We start from the raw sequence: 17,258 nt of genomic DNA on the forward strand, positions 1-17,258 counted from the left end.
TTTACACACAACCTATGTATTTTTAAAAATTACTGTTTTTTTTAGTTTTTGATATTGGAATACAGTGATAAGAATATTGAAAACTTTCAAGGAAAGAGATTCAATATGAAAGCTGTTGAAAATCTTATTGCTTTGAATTTAACTAATTTGGAATTTAGTTTTCCAGTAATACTGTGACAAAAGAACAGACTTATCAGAACTTGGAGGTCATATAAGCAATGTAAGTGTTGTGTCAGAAGAGACTGGTGATGCTTAAAGTGCTGCTTTAGGAGCTAATTAAAACCTTACTTGTTTATGAAAGCAGATTCTTCAGTGTGTGCATTTATTTCTACATTTCCGTGACTATACATATTTAAATATAATACGCCTAGATTTCTTTAAAACTCTTTGAGTGATTACATAAAGCATTAGCCTAATTATTTCAGTAATGTTGAAAAGTTTGATTAAAAATTTTAAAAATCCCCAAGTGTAAGAAAGTGCTGATGCAGATGGAAATTGCCATTTATTGATACATTTTTGTGATTAACTCATCTTGTCTCTGTCCCATTCTCTTCAAGCTATGGACATTTGCAGTTTTGAGAAAGGAAGCCTGTGTGAATGGTACCAGCCAATCTCAGAAAAATTAATTAAAGATTCAAACACATTCAGATGGGGACTTGGTAATGGAACCAGTATTCATCATGGTGAGGAAAATCACAGGCCATCGGTGGATCATACAACGTAAGTGACCACATATTTGGAAAATGTCTCTTAGGAACTGTTTATTAAGCACTGCCCAAATTCCTGCCTTGCCCCCTTACCCTGTTAGTGCTCTTGTAAAGATGAATGTTTAAGTGAGAGAATAAGTGGACTAAGTATATTCTTTCTTACAATATTGAAGAAGACATTTAATTAAAAAAGTAGTAAATGCTCTTATAAAAGTCATAAAGAGAAAAATATTGTATATTAATGCATATATATGGAATCTTGAAAAATGGTATAATTTTTCTTGCTTACTTAGTTGCTCAGGCATGTAGACTCTTTGCAACCCTTTGGACCATAGCATGCCAGGCTCTTCTGTCCATAGAATTTTTCAGGAAAACACAGTGGAGTAGGTTGCCATTTCCTCCTCCAGAGGATCTTCCCAACCCAGGGATCAAACCCACATCTCCTGTATCTCCTGCATTGCAGATGGATTCTTTACCTGCTGAGCCATTGGGGAAGCCCCCCAAAATGGTATAGATGATCTTATTTGCAAAGCAGAATTAGAGTATGGATACCAAGGGGGTCTAGGGGAGTGGAATGAATTGGGAGATTGACATATATACACTATTGATATGACACTGTGTATAAAATAGATAGCTAATGAGAACCTGCTGTAAAGGACAGGAAACTCTACTCAGTGCTCTGTGGTGACCTAAATGGGAAGGAAATCCAAAAAAGAGGGGATATATGTATACATATATGTATATATGCTTCCCAGGTGGCACTAGTGGTAAAGAACCTGCCTGATAATGCAGGAGACAAGAGATGTGGGTTTGATCCCTGGGTGGGAAAGATCTCCTGGATGAAGGCATGGCAACCCTCTCCAGTATTCTTGCCTGGAGGATCTCATGGACAAGGAGCCTGGTGGGCTACAGTCCATGGGAGCACAAAGTGTAGGACTCAACTGAAGTGACTTAGCACACACACCCCCACACATTACACATATAGCTGATTCATTTTGCTGTGTGGTAGAAATTAACACACCATCGTAAAGCAACTATACTCTAATAAAAATTAACAACATTTTTTTAATTTAAAAAGTTTAGAAAAATACATTTCATAGACTGCCTTAAATGTGTACGCAACTTATTATACCTCATGAAGTCTTTGTGCATTAATATTCATTTTTATTGTGTTTCAATGTTTTGCAACTGTCTGGTGAGGCTAGATGACACAATCCTCATTTCCTTGGTCTCTATGTTCTTCTCCAAGTAAACTACTCCTTTACATACAAAAAAGTCATAGAAACCAGAGAAAAGCATGCGTAAGTAAAGAAAAATAATTTGTAATATTGCCCAGGATCCAGAAGGAGTTATATGTTCATCCCTTCTCCAAATTTCTTTTCCTCTTTTCTTCCTTTTCAAACTTCTCCTCCATCACCTTGCCCTTTTGCTCTTCTTCCAGTCTTGCTCTTTATCATCGTTTATTTTGGTCTTTTCTTTCAAGTTTTAATAACTCATTCCTTCCCCTGTTTTGTAGTCTGCAAATAATACTCTCTACAAGCTCCCATTTTTATTTTTTCCTTTTAATGATTTCAAGGAACTGTTACTGAAGACAACAAAGAACTCCCCATTTATATTACAGAGAATCTTTTCAAAACCTTTATACCTTCACACTTCTCCTCTGGTAAAGCTTTATGACCCCCAGCTCCTATGGTTGCTGCTTCAAAGAAAACTAAAGGTATATCTGCTGTCCAGTCCATTATTGGCCCAGCCAACTTGAACTTGCATTCAAGGGGATCACTGTATCTTTAGTGTTCAGTGACTTTATTTTCCTGGCTGACTTTTTCACCCTGATTTTTTGAGCTCTCTTTTGTTGTTCGTGTTCCATTAAAATGGTTCCAGTTTTACCATCATTTTATTTAAACATCTGCAACCAAGTTGCCCAAAGTCTATAGAGTAGCAGATATGAATGCTGCTTTGTTTTGATCACTTCTGACAATTGGCAGATAAGTTTTGTAATTTCAGTATACAAAAGTTTTCTCGGGCTGCTTCTCACATAAAAAAGAATAGGGTGATTTCAGAAAGTGTCTGTGGCTCATGCAAAGCTGTGCTTCATTAATAATCTATATTTTTGTAAAGAAAAAGAGACTCATTTCTAGGTGGTAAAAGTGTAAATAGAACTATGACAACATATAAGCAGAGTAATATAATTGACTTTTAACTTGTTGGTCTCTGCCTCTCACCCCCGCCACCTCCAGTAGACTGCAGATTCCCTGAGGAATTTCAAGGACTGTGATTCCCTTCCATTGCATTATTTTAAAGATTCCTTATATAATTAAGTACCAGTAATTATTTGCTGAATGAATTAGTTGATGATTAGGATCAATATATTGATACTTTATAATTAAAGGCTGCAAGGCACAAAGTTAAATACATCCTAAATAGGAATACTTAGTCAGATAATGTTTAATGGATGAACACTAGGTGACAGTGAGTCCTGGAGAAGGGTGCAGTCCCTGAGCTTCCATCTCCTCTTGCCTTCCTCTCTGTTTTTTTTTCTTTTTCCCTTTTACTTTGTGAAATAGTTCTTATGTGCCATTTATCCTACTCCCTGGTTTGTAGTAGAACTCCAAGCTTCCCTATGGCTCAGTTGGTAAAGAATCTGCCTGCAATATGGGAGACCTAGGTTTGATCCCTAAATTGGGAAGATCTCCTGGAGCAGGGCATGGCCACCCACTCCAGTATTCTTGCCTGGAGAATTCTGTGGACAAAAGAGCCCGGTGGGCTATCGACCACAGGGGCCCAAAGAGTCGGACACGACTGAGCAACTAAGCACAGCATATAGCACAAGCTCAGTTTACCCAAATTCTGTTTGGTCTTTTTGTTGTTGTTATTGTTTTATTTTTCAAGAGGAGCTTTTCTATTTAGAAAATATTTTTTTCTCTCTCAGGTATCTGGCTCTAGAGATTTAAAGCCAGATTTTTAGACTGTTGTGTCTGAAATAGTTTTCAAGAGCACTCTTGAAAATACAAAAGGTCTATACCAATTCTTTCATTCTATGATTTCACTTCACCTTAAGCCCAAGACTGCTTCTGGCTTAGGGTGGCGAAGGTCATTCATAAGTTAGTACAAAGAAAAACAAGTCACATTACTGTATTTCAGAATATTCTCTCACTTTATATACCTAGTGAAGCAGTAGAATGTCTATCGTGATGGAGAAGGAATATGTAGGGAGGTTTTCATTGTGTAGTTGAATCTTTGATAAGTCTTGTGTTTTTCATCATGGAAATGAAATGGTAAAGGCTAACAAAGTGAAGTGATATTCCAAGGGACACTCTTCGGTTTGTGTTTACACTTTAACAGACAAGTCTTTATACTTGAGGATCTAGAGTGAACTCTGGGTCTATAATAAGGGTTATATCTTTATTTTACTTTTTTTGTTTGTAGGAGAGTAACACCATTCCATACAGCTATTTCATTCAACATATGTATATGAATTAGAAATAGTCTTTTCTTCTTCTGGGGCTTCTTCTGTGTGGCCGTGGTCTTAGCATGGGGCTTGTGAGTGGATTCTCCCTTCATCCTGCTCAGCAGGGACCAACTAAGGGCACCTGGCATGATATTTTTTCCTAGGATTGAAATCTAAATATTTATTTAAAAATACATATTGTTCTCAATTATAATCTGGAGAAATAAGAAAGTAAAACCTACTCAATGTAAATATCATTGCAATTTGCATGTTCTTTTGAGATTTGAGTTGGATGAAATTTCCATTTCCTTTAAGTTAGGCAGTGAGAGAGAATATTTAGTAGAAAAATTATTTTCTTGGTATTTTGGGAAAAGAACCATGATCTAGTTAAACAATAACAACAACAACACACACATACACACACAAAACACAGAAGCAAAATGGATTTATATCCATTCATGCTCCAGGAACTACTACAGAACTTGGAAAAACATGAATCTTAACTGAGAATTGTTTTAAAAAATTATTTGCTTAGTATTAAATCAAGGCATTTGGATTACCTAGCATCTAAGCTTTGTAACTAATTCATATTAAGTATGAATATGTAGTTAATTCATATTAAGTTTAGAACATTGATGCTATAGGAGTGTCGTGCATGATTTCCCTCAGTTTGTAATTTTATAAGACCTCAGAATCCTCTCCTCTAACCTCCATAATCAGTTCAACAAGCCAAGTCAACTTTACTTTACTTTACTTTAGTATGTAAATTGGCTCATAGCTAAGTACCATAAATTTTAGGATCATTTTTATCTCACAGGAAAGCCTTTGTTTGATCCAGCTTATTCATTTTCACAGCTGGAAGCAAGAAGAGCAAAGTTTTGAGCCCTTGGCCCTCAATTCCATTTTATTTGACTTCAGTAAATGCCTATCTATTGGTTAAGTAAAGTCTGCTATTAAGATCTTGTGGGAGCCTTAAATCGTTCCCTCAGGCAGATTAAGCTCTCTCTATTCATTGTTCATATGGAATTATATCTAGTAGAATACACATGCATATTCTGGGGCAGTGGTTTCTGACTGCTCACAGAAGCTCTAGAGAAGTTTTGCAAAGTATACATCAAGGAACTCTGATCACGTTTCTGTGTTTATTAATAGTTAAATATGTAATACATTTATTTAAAAGCAGATTCTGACACTTGAATCAGAATATTCAGGCTAGAGCTGGGACTCTGTACTTTTAGTATAACTTCTAGATGGTTCTAAAACCTCATTCTTAGCAGCCATATATGGGAGAAAGTGGGGAGGGTATTGCTAGAAGAGGGTGGCTTTCTTAGCAACTATTTCCAATTTTGATCAGAGCTGACTCATTTTCCTCTAAATCCAGTGACTAATTAAAAAATTTAGAACAAAATATTTCAGGAAAAATGAAGCAGAAAAATTCAAAGATGATTTTATTCAAAAACAACAAAATGTGTGTGCTATAAAGTAACTATTATAATTGAGAAATTGCATGGGAGAAAACTCTACCCTGTGTTAATCTAGAAGACATGTAATTTCAAGGTACCCTCTGTGTTGCCTCATTCATATAAGATACCCAACCTTTTTTCTCAAGTCTTTTTGCCTGTGTGTTTTCTTCTCTACCCCTACTCAAAATGATTCTTGCTTTTCTTTAAGATCAAAACCAAATGTACTGATTTTATTAACATCTTGACAAAAAAAAAAAAGGCTATTTTTAAATGCCTTGCATTTTAAGGTTTGCTTACAGATTATCGAGAAGCTGTTTGAGTATGAACCATCTCATTCAAAATGCAGATTTGATAGAATATAATTTCATGTGTTGCTTGTTTATAAAGCTGGAAGTACTTTTTCTGAAATTTTTATTTCATGGCACTGACTGTTGTCTTTGAGATGGGAATGAGCTATAGTCCACACTGTTGCCAGTGGACCTACATTCCTATCAACACTGTGCATTTGTACAGGCTTGACATCATTATAAACTAAAAGCCACATAAATAATGCAAGCTGTCTCTGTGACATAACTGTGCATACCATAATGTGTCTAAGTGCTAGATATAAATGTGGATAAAGGCTTCAGTAAACCCGAAAATATTTTAATGTTTTCTGCTCTGCAACAATAACAATTTGCAAAGCTTTACTCTCTTAGACATTAAATGCCAGGATCACTGCTTTCTCGGAGTCCTGTCTGGGAAGCCAATATTTTATAGGCCAATTTAAATGCTTCAACACTCTTCCAACATAATTTCTGAAAGATCCAGTTTTATAAATCTAGAATAATGGTTAAATAGTAGGCTTTAGAAACAGTTTGGCTAAAATGAAAATAAAAATGCAAACAGGCAAAATCAAAATTAAACTGTAGTAATTTTCTCTTAACTGTTTTAACACTTGTGGGAAATAGCATTTCTGGCAGTCTTTTCACAGGACTGAATATAAAGCATAATCGCACCTCTAAAACACAAAAAATGGCTTTCATTTTAGGTTGACCTTGAGTTAAGCACCCATTCTTTATTTTTCCATACATATCAATAATTTGTTTTAATTAAGTGAATTAAATCACTTTAGTTTTATTTTGGTGTATTTTAACTTGATAATATTTTTAAAAAATTAACTACAGTTGCTCCAAAGCATGGAATTTAAGAGAAATCTATGCTGAAAATAATACTTGTAGACCATTCCTAAAATAATATAAATATAGCTTGTTAGGTAATGTATTTGCCCTACATGGTAAAGTTTTAACAATATATTCATAATATAGCATATGATTTATGATATGTTACCAATGGTCACTGTTTAATAATAAAATAACTTGTATATCGTAGTTACAGTTACTTTCAAAATTTTTGAATTCATTTTTTTTTTTTTTTTTTCTAATTGATTCTTTTTTTTTTTTTTTTTTTTTTAATTTTATTTTCATCATATAATATTTAAATGTGCTTTCCCTTTAACCACATTAAGATGAAATAAATTTATTTGTATTCTAACTTTTGCAAAAAATTGTTATAGTTATACAAAATATGGAGGAATAAAATATTTTCTCAAGTAAAGTAAATTAGATTTAATTCTTATGTGAAGACAACTTGAAAATTTGAACATACTATACCACATATTAACTCTTTATATATATATATATCACATATTAATCACGTATATATTAATATCATCTAATGACCTTTGTATATGCAGATTTATCAAATATTCAAAGATCTTTATGGTCTGGAGGATGAAGAGGTACCCTTGACTAGACACACAACTCATTCTTAAATTAGACATGTATTTCCTAAGCATCTGGTCTGTGAGAATTGCAAGCTTAATCAGACATGGAACCAGCATAGACATGAATACATGTGTAACACTCAGGAGAGGCCCACTGTAGACACTGAGGTCTACAGGTCTGTCTTGGTTGTCTCTATCTTTAATAATACCTGAAAAGATTCTCCAAATTTGAATTTTGGTGAACAATATAAGTGAACTAAAATCACACTAAGGGTAAAGACCATTTACTGATCATTTTAAGAATTTAACTTTTTTATTGTTACAAAAATACTTTTTCCCCACAAAAGAAGAAATGTATTCTTATTGTAGGAAAATGTTTAAATATAAATAACAAAGGGAAAAAATGGCAATAACTATAATCTTGCCACCATGATAAAAAGCATTGTGTGTGTATATATACACATATATTTGATAAGCAAAAATAGGTTCTGTTAATCACATTGTTTTCTAATATGCTTTTAATTTTATATACAATTGGTAAGCAATTATTTACCAATACTTTTTAAAATGGGGCAATAGTTTTCCATTAACAGGATGTACCATAACGCAGTAATTTAATTCCTCACTATTTGATTTATGAGTTGTTTTTGATTATACACAAATTTAATCAAACTTCGCTGAACACTATGCAACTTTACACATATTGTAGATTACATCCTGAGAGTTAAAAAGCATACAGAGTAGAATTCTTATATTATTAATTATGTTTTAAAACACTTGGTTTATAATTTTGTGTTACTTTGCAAAATGTACCGTTTTTGAAAGCAGTACATGATGGTGTCTGTTTTTCTGTATGCTTGCCAAACAATTGAGTATTGAATTATTTTGTGTGTATTAAAGCTATTAAATATCAGCTAACTGCATTCTTTTCATTTCTCTAAAACAGAGAGTAACCTTTTTTCCTTTGTACCTTGTTCAAGGGTATTTCTCTGTGTATCTCCTGTTTGTGCTCTTTGCTTGGTTTTCAGTTTATAGTGCTTATTTTTTCTTATGGGGTGCACTGGGTCTTCCTTGCTGTGTGTGGGCTTTCTTTAGTTGTGTGACCTGGGTTTACTCTTCATTGCAGTGTGTGTGCTTTTCATTGTGGTAGCTTCTTTTGTTGTGCATGGGCTCTAGACACATGGGCTTCTGTAGTTGCGGGTCCTAGATATAAGATCTTTTAAAGCATTGAGGTGATTTTTTAAAAAAATCTGTTAGAAATGTCATAGAAATTTTTCCAAAATTTTATTGGCCTTTTGTTACTGTTTATCATATTTTTCATATCTTAAAATTCTTAGGATATACATACTTATGTCTCCCAACTGTGAGAAGACGTTTTATTGACATGAGCTAGAGAGGAAAAAAGCAGAGACATCACTTTGCTGACAAAATCTGTATAGTCAAAGCTATGGTTTTTGCAGTAGTCATTTAGGATGTGAGAGTTGGACCATAAAGATGCTGAATGCCAAAGAATTGATGCTTTTGAATTGTGGTACTGGGGAAAACTGTTGAGAATTCCTTGGACTGAAGGGAAATCAAACCAGTCAATCTTAAAGTCAATCATTGGAAGGACTGAAGCTGAAGCTGAAGCTCCAATAATTTGGCCACCTGATATGAAGAGCCGATTCATTGAAAAAGACTCTGATGCTGGAAAAGATTGAAGGCAGGAGGGGAAGCAGTCAATAGAGGATGAGATGGTTGGATAGCATCATCGACTCAATGGACATGAGTTTGAGCAAATTCCAGGAGATAGTGAAGAACAGGGAAGCCTGGTGTGTTGCAGTCCATGGGGTCGAAAACAGTCAGACATGCCTCAGCGACTGAGCAACAACAGAGATACAATATCTCTGTAAAGACCTTGTATATCTTCCCTGGACCACAAGCTCAGGAGGGCAGAGGCAATGCTGTTTTATCATTGATGATGAGTGATTGCCTCTTTCGGGTACAAGAGAAGAATTTTCTGCTTTGTATGTAACACATTCCACTCCCAGTATGCATTGAATTATTGTCAAGCATACAGGGAAGGGGATTGGTCTCTAAAAGAGAATAGAGGAATTTACAAAAATAAAGGTAAAGATGCAAACAAGTTATCACTCTAGAAAAAGTAACAGTAAATTGCTTCTAAAGTCAGCATCATATATTTGATGGCAGTGGAAAATAGTGTGACAAAATATTATGTGCAGAATATGTCTACAAAATAACATGGATCCCCCAAATCAATGTCATTATATTGAGGTTTCAGGGCACTGAGTAGTGGACTTGACCAGAAGTTCACTGTGACAGTAGAGAGCTTATTTGCAGTGGTCAAATGCCAGGAAGGAAATAGTATCATTTAAAGTTCAGAATGTTTGTTAAAGAAGCTATATCTGCAAGTGGAGGGTAGACATGGTTGAGATGGAAAGATTGGCCTTTTTTCTAAATTTAGAATTATCATTTATTTCAGTAACATACTTCATGGCTATCTTTACTTTCCAAATATTTAACATTAATTCCATCAATTGAGTTTTCTGCAAATAGCCATCTGGATTTATTTTCTTTTTTTCCACTAGGTTGTAAGCTCATTAGGATCTAGTCTCCATATTATTTTCCCTTTTGTGTCTTTCCTAAATATAGGCACTAAAACAAGTGCCTTGGAAATGCTTCAGGTTACTTTATTAAGTGGCTTCCTATTTAGCTAAATTCATCCCTTATTGTAATCTGTATTCATACTTCTTAGATAATTTTATTCTAATGGAAACATTTCTTCACCTGCACCTACTTGATTTAGTTCTCCTTTCAATTTGACATTTTAAGCCTCATTATTAACATTATTAATTTAGTCTAATATTTTCAATCACCAAGGATTGACATAAAGTGGATTTTTAAATTTCTGTCCACTTAAAAGAAATTTACTGAATTAAAACTAAACTTTTCTCTAGGTTTTGAGATATTAAAATAAATTGAGCAAAAGTTAACAAAGTCAGCATAATGCTTAGTATAAAAATATAGAGTGAGCTTTAATAGAGGAAGAAAGAAACCTCTTATCTTCTACATTTGTTGTGTATTCACTTTGTAGACTTAGAAATACAAGCAAGGGAAGGCAATGCATTTTCTTTATGGTGTGAAGGTTTTTGCTTAAATGTGATGCCTGTGTTTGCATATTAAAAAGATATTTATTTGTAAGATGATGTGATTTTAATGCATCCATTCAAATATCTCTGACATTAAGAACATAAATTTTTCCTGAGAGTTTATACGATATTCAAATTCAACCATAAACTATTGGTAAAGGTAGTAATAATCCTATCTAGCACAGACTTTTCCACTGAAGAATTATTTACACTGGTCTTACAAAGTCTGTCTTTTAGAACTACAGTCATAATGAAATTCAAAATACACTTCCTCGGTCTCATGGTTTGAATAAATCTCAGTAGATTTGTTGTTTAGAACTCATTTTGTTCAAGTTCTTTATAACATTATTATCCAAGAAGAGTAGTTTTGTCTTAGTTATCAAGTGTAGCAGATCAGACTAAAAACAGTTTATTAAAAATAGTTTACAAGAGATGTCTGTTTATACTTTAGTTCTCTATTAATGGTCAGATAACCAGAGGATGGAAGTTTAAAATGTGATGTAAGAGATACAACAGCTGTTATCTTTTCATGACTAAATGAATGAATATATGTCTCTCCTTAGATTAACTCCATAGTGTTTATTTTAAAAGTATCTACAAAAGATGCTTTAAGTGGATTTATTAAAAATCATGCATAGTTTTACACATGATAGGTACTAAGGTCAGTATGCTCAACAATTCATTGATAATGTAATGGCTAATGGAAGGATGTTATGTAAGTTCAGTTATATCTTCTTTAAATCCTTTTTCTCTGGAAACATAAGATTACTTATTTATCATTAATAAATATTAGATAGAATTAAAAATTACATCTAATTTATACCTAAAACCTACCTTTGATTTGCCTATTTCAAAGAATAATATCTACAATTAAGTGGAGACTGTTCATGAAAAAGGGGGAAAATGCCAAGTTTATGAATTTTTAAATTCAGATATTTACATAGGTCTGTTTCCTCAGCATGTCCTCTTTGACTGTACACAACTAACAGGGAGGTCTGATAAATGAGCCCTGATATCTTTCATACTGAAGCATCTTAGAAATGAAATCAGTATTGTTTATTATGTGATAGGCATTATGAGGATGCCTTTCATACATAATCACATTAAGTCCTCCTAGTGAACTTTGCTGGTTTGTATAATTATCCCTGTTTTACATGTCAGCAAACCAAGGTTTAAAGATGTTAAACAGCTTGCCTTGGTGCACACTTTAGTAACCTTGGGAGAGGGAACCTTTGCAGCCAAATCACAGATGCTCTAATCTGTGATCTTACACAACTTTCCCTCATCTTGGAAATATCTCTTGCTTAAGAACCAAGCATTTTTAAGATTTCTGACCTGATTTGTTTGCAGTTTTATGCCATAGGAGATGGAGAAACAAGACAACTGGTACTATATAAATAATTCAGAAGAAAAAGGAAGGGTAGATGAGTGATGTGTTAGTGATGGTAGTTTGGAGAGAAAGCAGTAATCTAGAAATGTCCAGAGACTTCCATCATGGTCCAGAGGTTAAGACTTCACCTTCCACTGCAGGAGGTTCAATTCCTGGTTGGAAAGCTAATATCCCACATGCCTCGTGGCCAAAAACAAAACAAAACTTAGAAGCAGTACTGTAACAAATTTAATAAGGGGTTAAAAATGGTCCACGTCAAAAAAAACCTTAAAAAAAGAAAAGAAATATCCAGTATCCAAACCCATTCTTGCCTTCTTTTCTTCTTTAAGTCCAGAACCCACATTTTGTTGGTAGAAGGCAATCTCATTCTGCTTCCTGGGAATTGTTTTAGTCCAGTAGTTCCCCATTACACATCAGAATCACTTGGAGAGCGTGTTAAAAGACAGGAATCTTGGACTCACTCTAGAATTTCTGATTCAGTAGGTCTGGGTTGGACCCTAATATTTACATTTTTAAGTTCCCAGGTGAGGCCAGTCATCTGGCAGCCATGCTGTGAAGACCCATTTGTTTAGCCAAGTTCTGGTTCTCAAAATTGGCAGCACATTGGACTTGTCTGGAAACACTGTTAAAGATACTGATATCCAGGTCTTATACAGAAAACTTTTTTTTTTCCCCCTGATACTCATAAAGGAATGGCTCCAAAAATGGGCTTCTAACTTTGGTTACTTTTTTACCCTTTTCAACTTTCTGTCATATTGAGAAATATAGACCCTTAAAAGTGTGTGTTTATTTCCTGTGACTGTAAGAATTCACTGATGCCAAAGGGGTGATCCAATCACTTTGGCTTTGTGTTTTCTTGAGTCTCTGAATTATGTTGCTGTTTATGTTTCCTTGTTCATATTGACTCAGCGAAATCTTAGAATGAAAATTTTAATCTAATGTTAGTGATTCTGTACAACATAAAATGCATTTTGTGATCTAGTTTTATCTGTGGCTCCATTTAGTGTAAGAATAAAGTATACATTTGTGTGTGTTTATCTTTTAGTTTATGATGTTGTTATTGTTTAGTTGCTAAGGCATATCCAACTCTTTTGTGACCTCATGGACTAGAGCCCACTAGGCTCCTCTGTTCATGGTATTTCCTAGGCAAGAATACTGGAGTGGGTTGCCATTTCCTTCTCTAGGGGTTCTTCCCAATCCAGAGATCGAACCGGAGTCTTTTGCGTTGGCAGGAAGATTCTTTGCCACTGAGCCACCAGGGAAGCTCTAGTTTATAATGTTACACAATATCTTATTTTTGTAAATAGCAGTATATTTTGAGAATAAGGTGAGATATAACAATAATAATAAAAATTAAATTAAGGAAGTGTAAGCAATATTAATGATCTCATTAAAAATGTACTAGTTCTATGAACATTGTTTTAATGGGCATAATTTATTATTAACTTATAAATGTTTTCATTTTTATAATTTTATTTTCCTCATTGTTATTGATCATCATAAAATAATTAAAGAGTTCTTAAAATTCTATAATCATAAGATTAAAAGAATAAGTATGTATACATAATGTTTTCTTTAAGCAGCTAAAAATATATAGCTACAAATATTTTATTTGTAATATAACAGTACAGGTAATAAAGTTTCTGGGATAATAAGGTTGGGATTCAGAGTCAAGATTTTAAAATCTGTATCATCCTTGTTAACTTTCAAATTTGTCTATATCTAGTCAAAATTTTTTTAAAATTTTCTTTTATTTTTAAACTTTACACAATTGTATTAGTTTTGCCAAATATCAAAATGAATCCACCACAGGTAGTCAAATTTTTACAAGACTATAGTGACTTCATAATGTGTAAACTATTGATATATTCATAACATCACTGGTATTCCCTAAAAATAGTTACTTCTAGATATACAATAATTATAATACAATTTAAGAGAGATTTCTGCATACTGGTTATGAGAAATACTTTATGCTAATAACAGAAGGATATGAAAAAATTTTAAATTTGAGTTTAGATAAGTGGAGAGTGAAAAAGTTGGCTTAAAGCTCAACATTCAGAAAACGAAGATCATGGCATCCGGTCCCATCACTTCATGGGAAATAGATGGGGAAACAGTGGTAACAGTGTCAGACTTTATTTTTTGGGGCTCCAAAATCACTGAAGATGGTGACTGCAGCCATGAAATCAAAAGACGCTTACTACTTGGAAGGAAAGTTACGTCCAACCTAGATAGCATATTCAAAAGCAGAGACATCACTTTGCCAACAAAGGTCCATCTAGTCAAGGCTATGGTTTTTCCATTGGTTGTGTATGGATGTGAGAGTTGGACTGTGAAGAAAGCTGAGCGCCGAATAATTGATGCTTTTGAAGTGTGGTGTTGGAGAAGACTCTTGAGAGTCCCTTGGACTGCAAGGAGACCAACCAGTCCATTCTGAAGGAGATCAGCCCTGGGATTTCTTTGGAAGGACTGATGCTGAAGCTGAAACTCCAGTACTTTGGCCACCTCATGCGAAGAGTTGACTCATTGGAAAGGACTCTGATGCTGGGAGGGATTGGGGGCAGGAGGAGAAGGGGATGGCAGAGGATGAGATGGCTGGATGGCATCACTGACTCGATGGACGTGAGTTTGAGTGAACTCCGGGAGTTAGTGATGGACAGGGAGGCCTGGCGTGCTGCGATTCATGGGGTTGCAAAGAGTCGGACACGACTGAGTGACTGAACTGAACTGAACTGAAGAGAAATTTTAAAAATTAGGTATCATTTAAAAGAGAATATAAGGACCATTAAGAAGGTGCAATATTACTTGGGTGTACAGGAAGCAGGGTTGATCATATACAAAGAAACAAAAAAGATTATGAAAAGTGATTTTTGAGCTGGTTTTAAAGAACTGCATAGAACTTCACCAAGCAAAGATAAAATAGCAGCTATACTATGCTCCCATCATGGAGGAGTAATAATCAGTGGTTTTCTGTTTGTCATTCAGTTCAGTTCAGTCGTTTAGTCGTGTCTGACTCTTTGCGACCCCACGAATCACAGCACGCCAGGCCTCCCTGTCCATCACCAACTCCCAGAATTCACTCAAACTCATGTCCATCAAGTTGGTGATGCCATCCAGCCATCTCATCCTCTGTCATCCCCTTCTCCTCCTGCCCCCAATCCCTCCCCTCATCAGGGTCTTTTCCAGTGAGTCAACTCTTTGCATGAGGTGGCCAAAGTATTAGAGTTTCAGCTTTAGCGTCATTCCTTCCAATGAACACCCAGGACTGATCTCCTTTAGAATGGACTGGTTGGATCTCTTTGTAGTCCAAGGTACTCTCAAGTGTCTTCTCCAACACCATAGTTCAAAAGCATCGATTCTTCCGTGCTCAGCTTTCTTCACAGTCCAACTCTCACATCCATACATGACCACTGGAAAAACCATAGCCTTGACTAGACGGACCTTTGTTGGCAAAGTAATGTCTCTGCTTTTGAATATGCTATCTAGGTTGGTCATAACTTTCCTTCCAAAGAGTAAGCGTCTTTTAATTTTCATGGCTGCAATCACCATCTGTAGTGATTTTGTCATTGCTGCTGCTACTGCTGCTAAGTTGCTTTAGTCGTGTCCAACTCTGTGCGACCCCATAAACGGCAGCCCACCAGGCTCCCCCGTCCCTGGGATTCTCCAGGCAAGAACACTGGAGTGGGTTGCCATTTCCTTCTCCAATGCATGAAAGTGAAAAGTGCAAGTGAAGTCACTCAGTCATGTCCGACTCTTAGCGACCCCATGGACTGCAGCCTACCTGGCTCCTCTGTCCATGGATTTTCCAGGCAAGAGTACTGGAGCGGGGTGCCATTGCCTTCTCTGAATTTTGTCATTACTTTCTATCAATCTGATTAATATGTGTCTTGATGTGTTCCTTCTTGGATTTATCCTGTATGAGACTCTGTGTATTTCCTGGACTTGAGTGTTTCCTTTACCATGTTAGAGAAGTTTTCAGTTATTACCTCTTAAAATATTTTCTCAGATCCTTTCTCTCTTTTCCTTCCGGGACCCCTATAATATGAGTAGTGGGTGCATTTAATGTTGTACCAGTGGTCTCTTAGACTGCCCTTTTTTCTTCTCATTCTTCTTTCTTCTGTTCTGCAGCAATGATTTCCACCAGTCTGTCTTCCAGCTCACTTATTCATGCTTCAGCATCATTTATTCTGCTATTAATTCCTCCTAGTGTATTTTTAATTTTTTAGTTATTACATCATTCATCTTTGTTCTTTTAAGTTTCTGTCTCTTTATTAAACATTTCTTGTATCACCTCCGTTGGTGCCTCTATTCTTTTCCTGAGATCTTGAATCATCTTTACTATTGTTACTCTGACTTCTTTTTCTGGTGGATTTTCTATCTCTATTTCACTTTGTGGCTCCCTGCCACAAAAATGGTGAGGTAGAGAGGGAAGGGACTGGGATTGTGGGAATAAATACCCTGAATGCTCTTTCTTTCCACCTTCCAGTCTCCTGCTAGTATCTTATACCAGCCAATTCTAATTGAAAGTCAGAAGTTAATGGAACCTAGATGACACATTCTATAGAGGTCTTCAGAACTGGAACTATTTTACAATAGTAGAATGATTGATAAAACATTTAATGAAGGGAAAGATGTGCTTGAATTTGCTTTTCTAAAGTTATTGGTAATAGTAATTGATTGGAGTAGCACTTTGTGCTAGAGGGCTAATTCATTGTTGAAATACTTCAAGTGATGAGCAAGAAGGGAAATTAAGAAGGACAAAAAGGAGAGGAAAGGCTGGAGAAGTTGATGTAATACTTGTATGATGTAAATGCAATACAATTGGACTAACTGGAAATACAAGGAAAAAGAAAAAAGAGCTGCTAAAGAGCATTATTCGTTTTTAACTTAGAAGCCTGGGTTGACAGAAGTCCAATAGGACCTTTCTGTGGGAACAGAAAAAGATCTCTCATTTTGTTTTGAGTTCTTTAGTTTAAGGCACTTAGCCAACATCCAAGTTAACATTCTTCATCTCCTTAGCTTGGTATTATGATTTTTTTTTGTTTCCAACTTTATCTCAATATAATTGATAATACAGCATTGTGTAAGCTTAAGTTATATAATGTAATAATTCTCTATATGTGCATACTGCAAAATGATTACCAGAGTAAGGTTAATTAATACATTCATCATTAAGGTCTTTTCTTGTGTGACTCGGGCTTCTTATTTTGGCCACATCATCATTAGCCCTCTGTCCTGTTCTTCTAGTGAATCTGTTTACTCTCCAAATGTGGGACTCTGTGTCATGCATGGTGCTTTCTTTCAACAATCTCCAAACCACCCTTTCAAACTTG

At 35.1% G+C, this 17,258-nt stretch overlaps 1 protein-coding gene across 1 annotated transcript in view; it reads left to right on the forward strand.

The window, feature by feature from the left end:
• MALRD1 (MAM and LDL receptor class A domain containing 1) overlaps positions 1–17,258 on the forward strand; it is a 573,786-nt gene that overhangs the window by 189,460 nt on the left and 367,068 nt on the right. Inside the window, exon 22 of the mRNA XM_055545367.1 lies at positions 558–720. Within this exon, the coding sequence (XP_055401342.1) occupies positions 558–720 (163 nt within the window). The remainder of the gene's footprint in view (positions 1–557; positions 721–17,258) is intronic.

Source organism: Bubalus kerabau, chromosome 13, assembly GCF_029407905.1.
Source record: "Bubalus kerabau isolate K-KA32 ecotype Philippines breed swamp buffalo chromosome 13, PCC_UOA_SB_1v2, whole genome shotgun sequence".
Lineage (NCBI taxonomy): Eukaryota > Metazoa > Chordata > Mammalia > Artiodactyla > Bovidae > Bubalus > Bubalus kerabau.